Source organism: Xiphophorus hellerii, chromosome 7, assembly GCF_003331165.1.
Source record: "Xiphophorus hellerii strain 12219 chromosome 7, Xiphophorus_hellerii-4.1, whole genome shotgun sequence".
Taxonomy (NCBI): Eukaryota; Metazoa; Chordata; class Actinopteri; order Cyprinodontiformes; family Poeciliidae; genus Xiphophorus; species Xiphophorus hellerii.
This window is the reverse complement of record NC_045678.1, coordinates 16055350-16074895: the sequence shown is the minus strand read 5'-3', so window position 1 is coordinate 16074895 and position 19546 is coordinate 16055350. Positions and strand designations below refer to the sequence as shown.

Below are 19546 nucleotides of genomic sequence, written 5' to 3'. Positions count from 1 at the left end.
AAAAATTCTCACACTTGGAGAAATAAAGCAAAGGGTGACAAGCTAGAGTCACCAAGTTTACACAACAACCATTCGAGGCCAAGGGGTTGTTTCACAGTCATGCCAGGAAAGAACATTTTCTGTTCTACCACTATGTGCGGATATATGGAGTTTGTACATTTTCTTGGGACTTAACTGCAATTGTACGTTGTGATGAGATGAGACCAGGAGACCAGATGGGTCTTGCATGAAACAAAGGATAGACATTTGGAAAAGAACCTCATTGATAAATACTGTGGAGGATCTGCAATCTCATAGGCCTGTTTCTCTTCCAAAGTCTCTTGTAAACTTTTTCAAGTACATTGGAACAGGTGTTTGAGCAGGATAATGATAACAATAATAAAAACAAATGACAAAATCAACTCTAAACTGATTTTAAAGAATCAACTTTTTCTAAACCTAAAACCCAGAGACGGGCATTTTAAGCCAAAAATGCTAATAGAGTTTCCCTAAGTATTCTTTAAGTGCTGCTCTACGGCTAAAATAGTGTTTGAGCAACAGATAACCTTAATTTCCCTATGGGATTAATAAAGTTTAACCTAACCTAACCTATACTACAATGCCACTAAATATACTAAATTTAAGGGTTGCATTTTAAAAATAAATTTTGGTTTGAGATTATTCCATAAAAGATGAACAAAGAGTAGGTTGCTGCATGCTCTTTAAGTTATTTGATGAAATTTTCAATTCACTGAACTATATGTGTTGACACATACTGTATATATGCCAAAATAGAAGCAAAACATCATCATGGTTGCAAGGATGCTTTTGCGTGGACTTATGTGGCCGGTCAGCAATACCACACATGGTCATTTGATGGCGAGCACCGGCCGAGAAAAGCTTTCCAATGTGTGTATGTGTGGTCCTCCCTTGATGCTGCGGTCCAGCACCTCAGCTGCTCTGACACAGACATACAGGGCAAGGCCCTGGGTCCGTTGAGTCTGGGAACTTACATAACAAAGTCGGGATCTAATCTAGAATCTCGCCTTGCGTCAGCATGAAGGAGATAATGAATTCGGTGCTTTTTGTGACTTTTGTATCTCAGAATTGTTGTTTATTGTGCATTTGAAAATGGTTTTGTGTTGTTCTCAACAGAATGACGCTGAGTGAATGAATGAATGAATTTGCCAGGCACTGGTGATTTATAGTGGAGTCTGGGGGAGACGGCATTTCAAAGCCTTTCTCTTATTTCCAAAACGGGGTTGGAAATCAGCAGCTTGACTGAACCCAAATAAGTGACTTCTTTTTACCTTTTCAGAGCACACAAAGGTCTAATCCTCGGACTACTTGAGCCACCAATGTAGACAGCGGCTGAGACCACCACAGTATGTGTCAGACACCCCCCCCCCCCCCCCCCCCCCCCCCCCCCCCCACAAAACACATTGACTGCAGCTTTATGAAGTGAAAATGGCCAAGAAAGGGGAAAATGTGAAGGAGGTGTCCACAGTCATTTCTCCCGAAGAAAAGCCTCGGCATCTGGGCATTTAATTTTAAAATAAAGCTCAAACACAGAGTAGAATGGATCAGGTCACCTCTATTGTTCCAGAGCCCAAGTGGAACAGCCTTGTTTTGTTTCAGTACCACTGACCCTTGTGACTTATTTGTCCCCCGCTCTATCACAAAAAGCGTGGAGTAAAAGAAAAAAAGAAAAAAAAGTTTTGTGTAGATAGAGGAATTCTTTTGCGATTTCTGCTCTGACATGCTCTCCTGTTATTTCCTGTTTTCTGTGCACTTTTTCTTTTCCCAGTGGCAAATGTTGCACACTGTTAGTAAATAAAGGGAGGATGAAAAAGGAGTTGTAAAAAGCATAATGATTTCTTGTGTCCGGAGGGATGTTTAATTACAAGGAAGTGTTTATTTTCAGTTGTGGAACAACAGTCGCTATCATTGCTGAGCACAAATATAGCAATTAACTTCAATTTTCTGCATTTACTTAGACATCAAAGAGCTGATAGAATCGTTGGAAAAATAAAGCAATTAGGGTCAGCGGAGATCTGAATGGTCTTTGGACACGGCAGTGCGCCCAGTTTGCCTGGATGACTGAATCACATGCGTGCGGTAGCTTTCTTTTCTCGCTAAAGAGCTATTAGTGGTAATTCTTTATTTAAACTGTTTGTATACAAAACCTTTCATCCCTTTATCAACTTTTATGTGCAGCGGGATGTGGCTTCGGGAGTTTTCTGTTCCTGTGTGGTTTCATAGGAGATGTGGATGTGGTCCGAGGGGGTGAGGTGGATGCTTGCAAAGGATCATTTATCCGACTTATCTGTGTGTAGTGTGGGTGGGGGGCTCCCGGTGTTCCCGATGCTCATGCGATAAAAACGCCAAACCACGCAAGTGGGTCACATCAAACAGGATCCTGGTGACATCAGACCCTGTTCCCCAAGGCCGTTCTAATGGTTCCTGTTTCTCAGCTGCCCCTTTAGATGACCCGACTGACAGATAAGCTGGTTAAGCTCAGACCTTCAGTTATTGCGTCTGAAATGGGTCCAATTTGAATTCAAATCAGCAAAAAGCAAATGTGAAAGCACAGGTTCATGATGTCAACCGGTCATCAGCTGGGGAGCAAAGGAGAACAAGTGTACATGACAAGACATTGGTTCTGTTAATATTTGATCCTCTCAAGGGAAAGCTGGATAACATGCAGTTATGGCTCGCCATCTAAGGTCTCTTTACTCGCTCCCTGCAGCTCGGAGAATAGACTTTGAAATGCTTTTATTAGTTTATAAACCACTGAAAGGCTTAGCAACGAAGTACACTAAAAATCTGTTGTATCAACCTTCTAGACCTCTCATGTATTCTGGTGCTTGTCTACTTTGCATCCCCAGAACCAGAACCAAACCTGAAGTAGCAGCATTTAGATTTTATGGTCCTTTAATCTGGAACAAACAGCCAGGAAACTGTAAAACTGCTGAAACAAAGTTCCTTTAAATCAAGGCTAAAACCTTATTTGGTTAGCATGTCGTTTAATTAATAACAACTGGGACATCACTGTAGTTTGTTTTTCAGCCCGTCATTGTTTTCTCTTACTATGCCACTGCAATGTAGTAGTTTTTGATTGTTGTTTTATTTTCCTTCTAATCATGTAAAACACTTTGAATTGATTTGCTAAAATGTGCTATACAAATAAAACTGCCTTGCCATTGTTGGTTGTTTGCAAGGCATGCCAAGAAAAGTGTTTTTTGTCCTACCGACACATAAATAAGTGTGCAGTTTGGTAAGCACTACTATGACTTTAACTGTAAAGGTGTGCTTTAGTCAGATGAGACTAAAGATTGAGTTTTTCTGTATCAGATACCAGACATGATGATTCAAGTGTGAGACTCTGACTTAATTTGTAAGGATAAAACACTTCAAACTCCACTTGTTCCCCAAACACTTGTAATTGTACTTGGACTCCTTAAACTTGAGTCTTGGTAACAATTTTTCTCTCATGGGATGAAGAGTGGAAAGAACCAGGTTTATGGGCTACAAACTGTCGCTGCTGTGCATATTTTACTGTGAAAGGTAGTGCTCGATTATTCCATCATTCCATCCAGAATGACGGATTCTGGGCTGCTAGTTTTTCATAACAGTATGTTAATGTTAGCTGTTGATCCACAATAATGACCACATCAATGTCTCTCCAAATGAATGTGGTATTAAATAACTTTGGATCATTTTGGAACCAAAAAAATGTCACCATTCCACTGAATCTTACTCAGAACTCACCTCTATTGGCTACATTGAAAAACAACAATGTCAACCTAAAGACTGCGTTGACAGCATCATCATCAGACCAGTTAGAAAATGTGTATTTACGTGTTTAAAGGGAGGTTAGATAGGCTTTTAGGCCTGAATATTTGTCTCTTCAAGGGATGAAATAATATTGCTGGCTATTTGAGAATCATGCAAGGAGAAACCTTTTTTCTGCCCTACCATTACAAGAATAAAGTAAGTGGGTGGAGTTTATGAAGTGCTACAAGGACTTAACTGGAACTGTTTGGAATTGGTCACATATGACCGAGCTTGAGCTTTCTTGTGCTTGATGCTAAAGATGAATGTGTGGAAAAGCATCTCCCATCCATGGTAAAGTATGGTGGAGGACCTGTAATTCTGTGGGCCTGTTTTTCCTTTTAAAGGACCCAAGGACCTTGTTAAAGTGCATGGCGTCATGAACCTGTTGGAATATTAGGATTTAAAAAAATGCTATCTAAATTAAAATTGGGTCACCATTGGGTCTTTTGGTAGGAAAATTCTGCATCTTTATTGGGCCTAATTAGAATTCAGAATAACCCACAGCAACTGTGACAGAACAGTCGTATGGTGTCAACCAGCCATTAGCTGGGGAGCAAAGGAGAACCAGTATACATGATAAGACATTTGTTCTGTTAATATTTTATGCCCTCGAGGAAAGGCTGAATAACATGCAGTGATGGACCGTGCACCATCATCTCACTTTGCAGTCTGGTAGCCTTCCATCAAAGCTTAGATTGAAACTTATGTACTGTGAAATTCTTGGGATCAGTTGTGCTCAGTAGCTTTGACTCACTGTTTGATTGTGTGGGCTCCACCACAGCAATGGTTGGACTAGTAATTCCCTCTTATCTGAACTGCAAATGGAATTGAGTGGCTTTTCATCATAAACCAACACTGAAAGTGATCATGCTTAAATGTGCGCATAAGTGGCAGATAAAATCCACAATTAAGGTGCTAAATTAAATTTTCATCTCTCAGGGGTAGTCGGAGACCACTGAAGGTAAGAATATGATCCTAATCTTCACATTTTTGGGATTCATCTCCACAAAGTTTCTAATTTTAAGGTGCAAGGTTTTCATGTTGTGTGCTATAAGTCTTTGACCAAGCATTTATTTAATCAAAGTATGCAAAAAGTTTACACACTCCATCATACAAGTCCATTTATAGTGTAAAAATTTAAATATGTGCAAAAATATACTAAAGGGGCGGTATTATGTATTTTCCATAGTGCCATTTTTAGCACAATCAAGTAACTATGTTAACTTCAGTTGTTATAAAAATGCTGCATATCAAACATGGCTTAGTTGTTTACTAACATAAATGTGATTTCACAATTTGATGCCTTAAAATTGGGCCTCTGTCTCTTTAAAAAGCTCTTTCACTCTACCTTCACAATTATTCTCATTATGTCATTAATTAACAACCATTCTTAAGAGCATTGGACTGAGAAGTTTTTCATCTGATGAGCTCATCAGGTCTAAATTAAACTATGAGCCTCCAAAATGTAGTTTAGTTCTTTAAGCTTGTCATCCTATTCTATGTTTAGAACTCTCATTTTGAATTAAAAAAAGGAAGTAGTTCTTGAGTTGCTTTCATCAAATGGACAGAATCCACCAAACAAGACTTATTTTCTTTCTTGCGAACCAAACTCGGTTACAAAAGAAGTAGCCCACTACCTTCCTGCATGCCTACTTCATGGGCCGGCAGAAAACAAGAGGGAGATATTTTTGGATGCATATTGGATGTATTGCCCTTAGAGTCAGCATTCAACATAGTTTCCATAAAAGATAGAAATTTGTCATTTAGCTAAAATATGTTATTTCATATCCAAAGGGAACAAAGGAAAATGCCCTCGTTCAATTTGATAGGAAAACATTACCATTTTTGAAGTAAGATAATAAAAAATGTCTTTGGTTGTTGTTGCTCCGTTTTCTTTTTTGAAATTATGAAATTAGGGCATAGGTGGATGCTGGATGTTGATGCTAATTCACATCCACAGTAAAAATCCCCTTACAATTTAGTTACTTAACCAAGTCATAACAAACAAATGTAGCAGCATGGACATATATAGTTAAATTGTGCTGATGTTTTTATGTGTATACCTCCTGCTTATTAGTTTGAAAACTGTTCTGTATAAATACTTGCTTATGAGGTGATCACTGCCAAATGAGTTTATGCAAACTCTTTTGCTGTTGATGCCAGTTCTTTATTAGATGCTTGTTTTCTTTTCTACTCTGATGGTGCGGTCTCTTTGGTTGCTATCAGACTCATTGCCTCCAATCCTGTTCAGGCGTTACTGCTGTCCTGGTTTAGATGTGTCACAGAGCCATTAACAAAGGTGATGAGTCACTGTGTTGTTGAGGGTTGTGCAGTTATACTGTCATGTATCAGACACCCACAGTGTGGTTCCCAGAGCTCTCTGCCAGTCACTGTGGCCATCCTCATTGGCTGGCTGTTCTGCCAGCGAGGCTTACAGGCCAGAAGTGTTGAAGGGAAAGCCCAAGAGAGCCGGGGATATGCGGCTGCTGTGGCCAAGTGGTAAATTCTCACCTGCTACTAAGTGAGAATTAGCGCAGCGATCGTTTTCCTTTCACACTGTGAGTCACATAAACCCAATCCCTCAACCTGCTGTTACTTAACCAATGGTCTCACATGAAGCAGAAAGATACTGTACATTCTCCTTTTCTGTTTTGAGAAGCAAGCCTCAGTGCTCCAAAGTCACCCCACTCAGCAGAGCACCGTGTTCTCTGAATATGGGGCTCATACCTCCTCTTCTCTTTTCCAGGTGTTTCTGCAAGTCATCGGCGTTATTGCTGTAGCCGGTGTCATTATCCCCGGGATTCTTATTCCCGTTGTCCCTCTACTCGCCGTCTTCCTTTTCCTGCGACACTATTTTCTGCAGACCTCCAGGGACATCAAGCGGCTAGAGTCTACAAGTAATTTTTAAAACAGTTCTGCTGTGTGGGGATGGGCTCTTCCATTTGTGGTGAGAGACAAAAGTCGACCACAGGAATGCTAATGGACTAGGACAGAAAGCCATGGTTATTAGCATAAAGGCTAAAGGTGGCAGTAACCTATGGCTCAGCCACAAGCAGTTTCCTCAAGAGATTAAGGTTCATGACATCACATACAAAAGCAAAAATGCCAAGTGGGCATGACTAGGCCATAGTTTGTTCTTTATTCTAAGCTTAAAACCTTAGGGCTGAAAGGAAATATTTGGATTTTCTCAGTGACTTTGTAAGTCTAGAATAATAGAGACAAAAGACGAATAAAATAAAAGTTTTTGCTAAAACAAACTAAAGCAGAAGATGACTGCTAACTGTTTGTCTGATGGAATACATACAGATATTTTGCAGGCAGCCATTTAATAACTTACATCTATTAATAAACACACTTGAAAATATATACCCAAAAGATTATTACTATAGACAATATGTGGCTGCATCAAAATTACAATTATTAAAGATAAAAATTGATGATGTACAGTACTTTACCAGTTGACCATCACCTGTTTTCTATTTGTTCATGTGCCAACATTTATTTGATCTTTGGTTTTTTTTTAAGCTCGGAGTCCTGTATTCTCCCACCTTTCTTCCTCTCTCCAAGGCCTGAGCACCATTCGTGCCTTCAGAGTTCAAAATCAGTTTCAGCAAATGTTTGACAAGTATCAAGATCTTCATTCAGGTTAGATTTATTAAATAAATGTTTAAAATGGAAAATGACAGATAATATTGATGTATCATGTGGCCTTGACTAATCTGTATATGGAAATATTACAGTGGATCTAAAGAGTGTGAAAACTGCTTATTAAAAGAGACCCTGATAATTTAAAAACTATTTTTAAATTTTTTAAATCCTTTACAATTCAATGGCTAAATTGAGACGATCAATTAAATAGAGAAAAAAACAAAACACGAAAGGCCTGTTGACTTGGTTGGATAAGTATGAATATCTTTACACTGATACTTTCTGCACCTAACGTTTTTCTTTTTAATATTAACTGTACATTACAATCCATATTACAATCTTATCTTATCTTATCTTATCTTAATTTCAACCATTCGGGCGAAATCCCCAGGTCCAGTTTAAAAAATTTATCCCCAGAGCATGATTCTGCCACCACCAAGCTACACTGTAGGAAATGCAGCAAATGCAGTGTAGCTTCAGCAAATATATATATATATATATATATATATATATTCCTACAGTGTAGCTTGGTGGCCTTGACTAATCTGTAGTCAAGGCCTGCATATATATATATATATATATATTTAATTGTTGCCAAATGCTAAAATTAAAAAAGGACTGGAACATGTTAGTTTAAGGGTGTGAAACCAGGTTATTGAACCTTTTCTTGTATTTGTTGAATACACAGATTTGTGTGTTTGTGTGTTCACGCAAACAGGATAGATGCCACATCTTGATAAAAAAAATATATTAAACTAATGTCTAATGACTATGATGACAAGTTATCATTTTAAGTACATTGGCTGTGCTGGAAATTGGGATGACCTTTTGCAATTATGAATTATGAAGTGTCCAGATGGAGTGGTTCCACATGTCAGTCACTACTGCATCTTGAACTAAGAGTTATTATTTTGTTTCTGTGGCATTAGAAATTTAAGGGATTTAGAAGAAGAAAAAAACATGTTAACTGTGTCCTTGTTATTTTTGCTAACAGAAGCCTGGTTCCTCTTCCTGACCACTTCACGCTGGTTTGCTGTGCGTCTTGATGGAATTTGCTGTATTTTTGTCACGATTACAGCTTTTGGCTGCCTCTACTTCAGGGATGGTACTGTATTGGTCACAGACATACACCCACATGAAGAGGATTATTAATATCTGACAATTATTAAGCCCTAAATAATTCATATTAATATCTGACAGTTATTAAGAATACTGCTGTGAAATCACACAGGTGCGTGTTTCCCTTTTGTCCTTGTGTTAAAGGACTGGAGCCAAGTGCTGTGGGCCTGGCTCTGTCATATGCTGTTACTCTCACAGGCATGTTTCAGTGGGGAGTCAGACAGAGTGCAGCGATTGAGAACCTGGTGAGAACATTTACACTGTTTGCGTCATAACATAATGCTGTACGTACCTGGCTCACATTTCGATGTTTTCTGAATAAGGTTTACACCAAAAGTGTTTGTCAGCTAACCCAGGCTACCTCAAATTATATATTTTTTTTTGCATAAAAAATTGTGACTTGAGAACAAGACTCTAAAATGTATCCTTGTGTATTTCAATTTTATTAGCACTGTAATCTGTCTTTGACTCCCAAATCTTTTTAAGTGAAGTCATGAAGCCCTAAATAATTCAACTAAATCCAATTATCCTTTAGAATTAGGCAACCATTTCTATTGTGAAGATAATAAATTAATGACCTGATGCTTTCAGAAACTGGAGAGCTTTTTCATATAACCAGAGTAGTTGAAAGCAAAGTTCTTTGACAAGATTTACTTAAATCCTATATGTTATTCATTCTAGATGACATCTGTGGAGAGAGTGGTTGAGTATGCAGAGCTGGAGAGCGAAGCACCTTGGGAAACGGACAAGCAGCCTCCTGGAGACTGGCCCCAGAAGGGCTCCATCATCTTTGACAGCGTTAGCTTTTCTTACAGCGACAGCTCCCCTTTGGTCCTAAAGAATCTGAGTTTTGTCTTCACGTCCAGAGAAAAGGTTTTTGTCTTTACGTCCACCTGTGCGTGACTTGATATGCAGCCAGTTTGGGAGGCGTGGTGTGCTTTTCTTTTTTTTACGTGGCATTATTTCTGAATCAATTATTAAAGGGACATCATATTGTGCTGCTGAATCTTCAGGACTATACCATTTGTGATTCATGGAATACATATCATGTAATTAAGACTGTTCAAGTGGATCCATTTGTTTCCAATTTGCATTTTGAGCTACCTGACGGTGACAACTGTTTATTCAGTATAAGAGAGAGGAGAGGCCGAGGGAGAGGGGCAGAGGAAGGCAGAGGGGAGATGGTTAAGGATGATTGAAATTGTGTTTAATGCAGGGGGTGTATTTTGCATGGTTATGGTTGGCCAGGGCAGCTGATTTCACAATGGATGGGCTGATAAGTGAAAAGGCCCTGGCTCTGACAGCCCATGGGAGGGACCTCTGCAGCATGCCATGGGGTTATAAGAGGTGGTGTGCATCTTATTTCCCCTGACACCTTTTTTTTTTTCAATGCACCTCGTAGCTTTAATAATAGATATTTTACTGTTGCCTTAAACTGGAAACAGTTGTAAAGAAATCTTTACCAGTCGACAGGAATGGCTTTGTAAGGACACTTTCCTTTTCCCCAAAATCAGATTTATTCACACTTCTAGTCAAGAATTTTTTTATTCTGTGATATAGCTAAATGTAATTCACAATATAGATTTTGGAATTCACTCATTACTGGTAACCAGCTGTTCAGATCATCATGGCAATATTGAAGAAATAGGCTAACTATTTGTGCAAACTATAATATCAGTTTGCATACCTTCCTTTTGTTTCTATGGTGCTGGAAGATATGAGAATAACTGACCTACTTTTTGATCAATTCAGCTAATAATTATCTGACTGCTTGGATGCATTCACAGAGCATTGAATTTTAATTCCCAAGTGGTCACTTGATGCTTTATTGGGTGACAAAAACGTCACGGAAAAGTAACGCACCCAGGCATGACTCAGCAGAACATTGTCAATTCTACAACGCCAATGCCAATATACACTTACTATTTAGAATGATGAAACATCAAAAGCAACACACATACTGCAAAGAAGTTAAATATTCAATGTTTCAAAAGCATTCTTTCCTAAATAGTCCTTACTCATTGAGGTACAGACTCCACTTGATCCCCAGAGGTGTGCTGTGGTATTTAGTACCAAGGTAGTAGCAGCAGATTTCTTAAGTCCCAGAAGTTGCAAGATGGGGCCTGCATGAATTGAGATTTGACTTGTCAAATCATATGGAGGCCAGCAACCAAGCCTTTCCAGTGGAATATTTACCCCAGTTGCCGTACATTCAGATCCCATGTCTTTCTCCGGTATTTGACGGACATGCTCCTGGCCATCGACATGGCGTAAAAGAAGAAGTGATTCATTAGACTAGGCCACCTTCTCCAGTGCTTTGTAATCTAGTTCTGAGGCTCATGTTCTCTTTCTAGGCACTTTCAGAGCAGGATGTGGGTCAGCAGGGACATCTTCACTGGTCTGCGGCTGTGGAACCTCATACACAACAACACTGTGATGCAGTGTGTGTCCTGACATCCCTCAATCAGAACCACCATTAACTCTGTCAGTAATTTGAGCTTCAGTAGCTCTTGTTGTTCCCTCCCAACGTGCATCAATGAGCTTTGCCTGCACATCACCCTATTACTGGTTAACCACTGTTGTTGAAAAGGCCACAGGCGGGGTAGTTTTGAAGATACTCTGACTCAGCCATCTAGGCATCTGAGTTTATTTCTTGACAAACTTAGGCTTGACTCTTTTTCATGTTTCAACTCATCAAACAAAGGCAAAAATGTATCTTATTGACTAATTTACCCAACCCACCAACAGGGATCATAATGAAGAGCCGATCAATGATTTTTACCTTTGTGTTCTAGTAATGCAAAGGTTGGCCAATGTAAGTGTTTTTTTTTTTGTATATACAAAACACACTTTAAAAAAAGGAAAAAAAGTTCCTGATCTCATACAAGCAAAACAATTTTAAACATCACATGAAATTCTCCTTCAGAATAGTGTGTGTAAGAAGATTTTGGAGAATTTGTAGTGTTTTATGGATGTGCTCTGAAATTTCTTTCTCTCCTCTACAGGTTGGGATTGTTGGACGCACCGGCGCTGGTAAAAGCTCCCTCATCTCTGCTATGTTCAGACTGGGAGAACCTGAGGGAAGAATAACAATTGACGGCATTCTGACTTCAGAGATCGGTTTGCACACGCTGCGCCAGAAAATGTCAATTATCCCTCAGGTACGCCATTAAGAACTGTCTTATTCCTCTGAGCTATGTCTTTGTAGTTGGAAGCTAAAACTGCATGTTATGAACAATAGTTAAAGAGAGAAAACTGATCAAGTAAACAAAGTACTCTGTTTAACTTGGTCTTCTTCTGCCACTACCTAACTTTTGGCTTTGACAGCTTAAGTGAAAGTCTCTGACTGATTCCTTATGATTGAGAAACGATGGTAACAGCTTCTTGCTTTGGTTCCTCCTCTTTTTGTACTCCTGGCTTTTAAAAAGCCAAAGCAAGTGAAGAGAATTACAGTCGTCTCTCTGGGGATTTCTGAAAGTGAGACAAACGGATGCCTTGAGACAGTTTAACTTTATTTCCGCTTGTTGAAACTGATACGGCATTAAGAAAATGCCAGCCTGCGGGTGGGTGTCAGCAGAGTGGAGGGAGGGGAGAAGACTCCCACGGCCTGTACTGTGAAGAGAGCAGTTCCCCATCCCTGACAGAGGATTAGCCCTCTACCCCCCAAACATGGGAAAGCTGCTTAAAAGAAGCTCCCCATCCTCACAGTCAGATTCGCAGCGAACACCGTCACTTAGCCCAAGTCTCAAACATTTCTCGGCTGCAGCCAAGATGCCCAAAAACAATTTCATTAATGCTCCTCTGTGGATTTGATAGGTTTCTGGCATCGCTGCCTCTTCAGATGAAGTTTTACTTCCTCGTCTAAACTAGTTAGAGATGGATATGATGTATGTTTGATGGGATTTTGTTTACTTACTTTGCCTCTCCTAAAGGGAAGACTTAAAAAGTGCCAGGTTACGAGCCAAAGCTTCCACTGCACATTCATCTGTCATACAGTGTGATATTTTCATTATGTAGGCAGCACTTAGAAAAGTTTTTGAAACTTTTTACCTTTTGCATTCATATAAATTAACCTAAAAAACTCAATATTTAAATTATTTTAATGAATATCACAGATAATACAATATCCAGGAAACCTTTCACTGTCAACTGTCTTTATTGCTGGTAGTCTTACTTTTTTCCAAGAAAATTTTAAGTTGAATGTCCTATTGATGAGATTTGGTTCTGATAGATTTGTAACAGCATATGGCATTAAAAAGGATCCATTTCAGTCTCTATTGAACCCTCAGGAATGTCTTAGTGTAACATGAATTCTGTGGCAAACAGAGGGCTTGGAACTGCTGGAGCACATAATTGGCGCATGGAAAGCTGCGCTTGAAAGCAGTTTTCCAACCTAACACTGAATCCTCAATTAAAGTGTGTCACAGAACTAGTCTGCTTTAGGACTTCGGCTGGCTTTATGACAAGGTGGTATTTTGGTGACAGAGGGAAAAGCTCATTGGAGGTGAAGAGGTGGAACATTTTGGGAGAGCGCAGGTAGCAGGGATTAGGTTTTGAAAGGTTTATTATTCTGTATGGAAACTGAGCTGTTGGTCTTGATCCTTCTGACCCCACAGGATGCGACTTGTTGAGATGCGATTTTCATTTTTGACACGAAATGTTATTTGATGCTTTGTTAAGGTCGGAATTGTTTATTGTGCCTTGTGAAATTATAAATACCATGTAAACCCTTTCATATTTTGTCACTCTACAACCACAATCTTCAATGTATTTCATTGGGATTTTTTGTGATTCACCAACACAAAGGTGAACATAATTTTGAAGTGGAAAACAAATTTATCATTGGCTTAAAACAAACGTACATAAACTAAAGCAGAAGTGCAGACAGGCTGGTTGCTGTTTGATTTCTAGTCTCAAGATTGATTGATACACAAAAGAATTTTTTAGTTAAACATTTATAAACTGAAAGATTGTGTATCTTTGACTGGCAGTCTGTATTTATGATTTTGAACATGATTGATTTGTAAAGCTTTGCAACTGATTGACCAAGAATCTCTGAGAGTATTTGAAATTAATGGAGCAACTATTACATCTTGTGGTATTACCATGCTGCCATACTGGTGCAGTATGGCAAAATAGCTTATTCACTTGCTCTGAAAGACTTTCAACTCAGAGGAAATGTATTGTTTGTTTTATCCTTTTTTCAGTACACTACAGTGTGTTTTTTACCTGGGCAGCAAATGGTGAATCACACTTTTGTGCTTATAGAGCAGTAACTATAAATACTTTGGTATCTTAATAAAAGTGATGAGGTTATTAAATTGTTAAAAGAAAGGCAACATAATTCCTGTCCTCAGTTATAAAAGCCTTATGTGGCAGAACCCTGAATACATTATCTGCACCTTGAAAGATGGCGGTGGTAGCAGTATGCTATGGTGATGATTTTCTTCAGCAGCGATTGGAAACCTGATTAAAGTTGATGGGAGGATGAATGTCACTAAATAAAGGCAAACCCTGGAAGAAAATCTCTTAGGGACTACAAAGACTTTTAACTGGGAAAAAAGTCCATCTTCCAACAATATAAGCAGATCTACAGTGGAATGGTTTCAATCAAAAATGTTAATGTGCTAGAATGATGTTCACAGAGGCATAATTGATTTTGAGCTTTTTTAGAAAGAATAATTTAAGTTTAAATCTGTGTATGTGTGCTATGGAGGCTCACGGCAAAGAACATGCAGCTGTTATTTCAGCATAATGTGATTCTCAAAACTACATTGTTGTTTAATGAACCACACGTTACTGACTTGTTTTCTTATGAGCGACTCTATTTAGATATATCTGCTAAATAAAATCCCAATATAATGTATAAAAAATATTAGCTGCTGTTTGAAAAACATGTTAGAAAGTTTAGCGGGTAAAATAACTCTTGCATGGTATCCTGTAACCTTAATGCATACATTGAATCTATTTAGACTGATTATTTGCTTAATTTTTTTTTACTGGTCTAATCTCGCAGTTTTAAGATAAATGTATTGTCTACAACTGAGGTCAGATTGAGATCTGTGTTAAAAGTTAACAGACTGTGATTAAGACAGGATGAAAACATGACATCTTGATAAAGATGTCTGCTACCATGTATCACCTCTCTCTGCATCACCTCTCTTATACACATCATTATTATCTTTTTTGTGGGCATGATAATTAGAACCTCTTAGGAGTGCTAAATCCAGAGTAATCCTGCCAGTGATTGTTGCATGATAAAACAATGCAGAAAAAAAATAAGATCTGAAAACATTTCCTTCGGCTGCTGTAAGAGATCAGTATTCAGTAAGACATATCTGATCTGTAAAATAATTTTTATCAGATTTATTTCAACTACAAAGACATGTTGAACATTATTTGAGGCTTTTACACTGGAATGGGAGGCCTTTGAACTCGACTAAAGACAAATACGGTCTCCGACTTCTAGCATATGGACAGCTTACCATATACAGTTCCAGTAAGAGTTTTACACCAGTTTATACCTGTGATTATTAAACTTTTTTGTCCAGGCAGCCATACGAAGGAGAACATGATCATGAACATGAAGACTAGAACATGAAGATTAAACTGAACATTGGTTCAGTTTAATTTTATCTTTTAAAAATACCTGGACTTAACTGTTACTATGTTCTTTTGGATTTCCTACATTTGTTTTATTTTTCTTCATTTTGGTTTAGTCAAAAACTGTTAACTAGTTTTATTGTGATTGTCCTTGGACAGTATTTTTTTAAAATATAGATTTCTCCCAAAGTACAAACTTAAGTAATGTATGATGTTTCATTGTACCCTCTTTTTTTAATTTTATTGCCTTGCAATAAGCTTTTTATTTGTCAGTCACAAAAATATCCCCCCCAAAAAACAAACAAAAACACTAAGCAGGTCTTTATTTCTTCATTGTATCTACTTGCCTTTCTCTAAAAGACAGTAATTGTCCAAAATTAATATGGCTTTTATGCCTATGAGTGTATGTAGACAACTGACTTGAACTATGTATGTTTTGCCCTTACTGGTTCCTTGACATCTGAGTCTGGTCTTTCACATGGTGAATTGGATGTAGCAATATGTTCCTGCTGACAGAAGCTTCATGTTTTTGAGTTGCTACCACATGGAAATGTCATAATGAGCCTGTTGCACCTTTGAATCATATCATAACTGTAAACAAACCTAAACAATTATTTTCCAATCACAGCAGTCCAAAGCTGTTGTTTTCTAACTAAAAAGATCAATGTATTGGAGCATAGTTAGCATTGAATAGAGCTCCTCGGTGGAGCAGGTTCTTTGTGAACATCTCTCCTCACACATTGGCTCTCAGTCTTCTATAAATCCTGTCTTTAACCCTTTTATACATCTGCCCCTTCGTCATTATTTTAACTGGCTATGGCCTTCTCTTTCTATATCCATCTATCCACAGGACCCAGTACTCTTCACGGGCACCATGAGGAAGAATCTGGACCCTTTCAAGCAGCACACAGATGAGGACCTGTGGAATGCACTCCAAGAGGTACTCCAGCGTGGCTCTGAATGATTCCCCCTCACCAGCCCAGGGGGGATCCCTCTGTTCCCCTGTACAATGCTGCCATTCAGCCTCCCTGCTCGCCACAAGTCATGGGGGGAAATCCCATTAGGGCCATGGGGCCCAGCTCAATGTGCGGCTTGTAACGGGGAACCATTGAAAGTGCAAGAGGAGATGTGTTTGGGCAGTCAGGGCAACCGTGATGAAGGTTCCCCCCACCGTGAAGGGCTTCAGCTCCTGGTCCTGCTTCTGAATGGGTTTGGTGGCCTGGATTAAAGTTAGAGGCTGGCCACAAGAGAGCACTGGCCAAGGTCATCAGTGGACCTGGCTTTGCATTGTGCCAACCAGTTAATGGGTGTGTTTGGATGGCTCTTTAAAGAGATCTCCACAGGATGCCTTTATGCAGGAGTAATGAAGGGTTGGGGGGGTGCTCTCTCTCTCTGCAGGTGCAGATGAAGGCAGTGGTGGAGGAGCTGCCCAACAAGCTGGAAACGGTGCTGACCGAGTCGGGCTCCAATTTCAGCGTGGGCCAGAGACAGTTGGTGTGTCTGGCCAGGGCCATCCTCAGGGAAAACCGCATCCTTATCATTGATGAAGCCACAGCAAATGTAGACCCGAGGTCAGGCAACATCTTGCTTTTACTTTTTACTTTTTTTTTAAATAAAAGATTAATAATAGTATTTTCTCTCTCTTGGTTGAGTGTACACAAAGTATTTCACTTCAAATAATTAAAAATGACACAATAAACTGAAACACACACTGTAATAGTGAATGTACAGTATATGTCTCCTTATATTTTCCAGTACAGCCATCTTTGTTTGTCATTGAACACTGATCACTTCAGAAGCCAGGAGATCCTCCTCCTGGCTCTGATTGGTTGATTTTATTCAGCAGCAGTGTATTTCCTCAGACGGCAATGGTAGTTTTTTTATTTGCAGCTTTAAAGTGGACAGACTGCACTTTGCAGAAACTGCAACTTTCGAATGGCTTGTGTTTGAAGTGGGAACCACTTTTCAGCACTAGTGGTTCCCATAAAACTATGAAAACTACCCAACAGCCTAACTTATGTTGATTGGGTCTGTCTTTGCCAAAATAAAGGAAACATTTAAGTTTTAAATAACAGTAGGTTTACATCAATCTAAATGTCAGACCGATTGTCTCCCTCTGATCTGATGACTGTAAGTAAGCTAATATATTGAAAAGAGTAAAACAAAACATGCTTATCACAATGTCAAAATCTGTCATTTCTGCTCATTTTAAACCGCCCGATGGTCCTCATTTTTTCTCTGTCTACTCTTACACATACTTTGCAGCTGATGAGCCATTGTTCTGGCCTGCGTAAAATCCCTGCCCAAGGCTTTGTAGGAAGAAAAGTTTTTTTTGTGTTCTCAGGTGTTGTGTTCCCTGCTTCTTTAGAACTGACAGCCTGATCCAGCAGACTATCCGGAACAAGTTTCAAGAGTGCACAGTCCTCACCATTGCTCACAGGCTCAACACTATCATTGACTGTGACAGAATACTGGTAAGTAAGGATGCAGTAAATTTCCATTGTGCAGCACTTCAGTTGGTGTTTTGAACTCCTTTATTTTTTTTTTCTAAAGGCTAATAACAGAAAATACCTTAAAAGAATACAATTAAATTCTGTATTTTAAGATAATTTTGTTACAAGAAGGGTCTTGTAACAAAATTACAATTTTCCACATCTGGAACAAGTGTTTGACTGGGATGTGAAAGGGAAATAATACAGTTTCTAAAATGTTTCACAAAAATATCCGCTTAAGAAGACAAGTATTTAATAAATAGAGTTAATTGGTGTGTAATTTAATCTGAGGTAAATCCAGCCTTAGAAGTTTTTTGAGAAAACATTAATGAATAAACAGCATCATAAAGACTGAGAAACACAGCAGACAGGTGAGGTGTAAGATCGGAAAGAAGTCTAAAACAATGGTAGACTACCACTCACTTTTTGTTTCATTGGTCAGCACATCTGAGGCCCATACAATCCAGACACTTCTTTTCTATTTTATTAGCGCCTCGTCTCCCAACTTACCCATTTAATTCACTTATTTCACAACAGCTGGGTTGATTACTCCCTCACAGCTTTCGCTTTTATTGAATCCACACTTGTGCCTCTTGATCTTTGGCTCTCTCTTGCTACTGCCTGCAGAGGTGCCAATTAGTGGCATTCGTGGCGGTGTTTGTTAATCCTCTACGGAGGACGGAGCGCGACCTGACGGCTGTTTGACCACTGAGAGCGTTTCTCAGGAAAGCCAAGTGTCACGAACTGTTTCACACCTATGCTTGTGTTAAATGCCCCCGTGTGCTGAGGGGGAACAAAACCGTGACCTGTGTGAGTTGACTTTCCCAAATTAAAAACAAATTTCAAGATACAAACTCAGTGTTCCAGCGTTCTGCTCATAAACAATTGATTATGACAGCAGCTGCAGAAGTCTCCCTTTCTCATCGACACAGTTGACAAACTGCTCATTAGTGCTGTAAGGGAATCGGGCTTGTTTAAATTAGTCTGTGCTATAATTGTAGTCTTTTCTAAACTGCTGGAACTGGCACTATTTTTTGTGTGGTTTACATAGCATGCCATGACACTGAAATGATGGTAATTTTCTCGAGTGCCTTGAGGGTGTGATTGTTGGATTTGACTGAGGACCACCTCTAGGCCTCTGCAAATGCCTGGGTAAATACATGGATAAATCTCTGATCTCCTGTCTGTCAGAGTCAGCGCAGCAGGCTTTCGCTCTGCTAACAGGTTCCTCTCATTGTCAGAGGCCGTATCAAGCAGAAACAGGCGCCGCTGTTTGCAAGCCGCCTGAGTCACACCAAATGGATGGTTCCTTTTGCACTCCGAACCACTGTTTCCCCCATTCAAGTTTGCACCGTCTGCACGCTCCACTCAGCCAGTGAAACAGCTGAAATGTCAGTTTTCCCTGAAGTAAAGTATACAGGTGTTGGACCACACACCTATTATTCTGATGCACGTGTGATTGCAGGTTCTGGATGCTGGCAGGATCCAGGAGTACGACAAGCCGTATGTCCTGCTCCAGAACCAGGACGGGCTCTTCTACCAGATGGTCCAAAAAACGGGCAAAGCCGAAGCTGCATCACTGCTGCAAGTGGCCAAGCAGGTATCTGCCTCTGTCCCAGAGCAGGTCTCTTACTAAATAAGAGACCAGCCATCATACACTAATCTCCTGAAACTCCAAAATATTATGAGCTGTGACAAAAGATGTCCATGACCCTGACAAAGCAAAGCAAAGAAACTTGATTACCATTTTAATTTAAAGTGTCTACTTGCAGCCTTGCGACACCATAACATTAATTTTAAGAGAGAAATTGGCTCTTTGTAGATTCAGATCCACTGATGCTATCAAAGAAACTTCCCATAATATCTCT

General features: G+C 39.3%; 1 protein-coding gene across 4 annotated transcripts in view; it reads left to right on the top strand.

Moving 5' to 3' along the window:
- Positions 1-19546, top strand: part of LOC116723520 (multidrug resistance-associated protein 4-like) — a 47464-nt gene that overhangs the window by 24002 nt on the left and 3916 nt on the right. Inside the window, exons 21-31 of one of the 4 annotated variants that reach the window (XR_004339996.1) lie at positions 6563-6713; positions 7342-7461; positions 8459-8569; positions 8728-8828; positions 9265-9456; positions 11589-11744; positions 16037-16126; positions 16585-16757; positions 17555-17660; positions 18730-18830; positions 18920-19050. Coding sequence is in view for 3 of the 4 variants with exons in the window: in XM_032568540.1 (XP_032424431.1) it covers positions 6563-6713; positions 7342-7461; positions 8459-8569; positions 8728-8828; positions 9265-9456; positions 11589-11744; positions 16037-16126; positions 16585-16757; positions 17555-17660; positions 19144-19278 (1335 nt within the window). In the remaining variant the exon portion in view is untranslated. Of the gene's footprint in view, positions 1-6562; positions 6714-7341; positions 7462-8458; positions 8570-8727; positions 8829-9264; positions 9457-11588; positions 11745-16036; positions 16127-16584; positions 16758-17554; positions 17661-18729; positions 18831-18919; positions 19051-19143; positions 19279-19546 lie in introns of those variants that run through there. The other 3 variants (XM_032568540.1, XM_032568541.1, XM_032568542.1) reach the window with 3 other exon arrangements.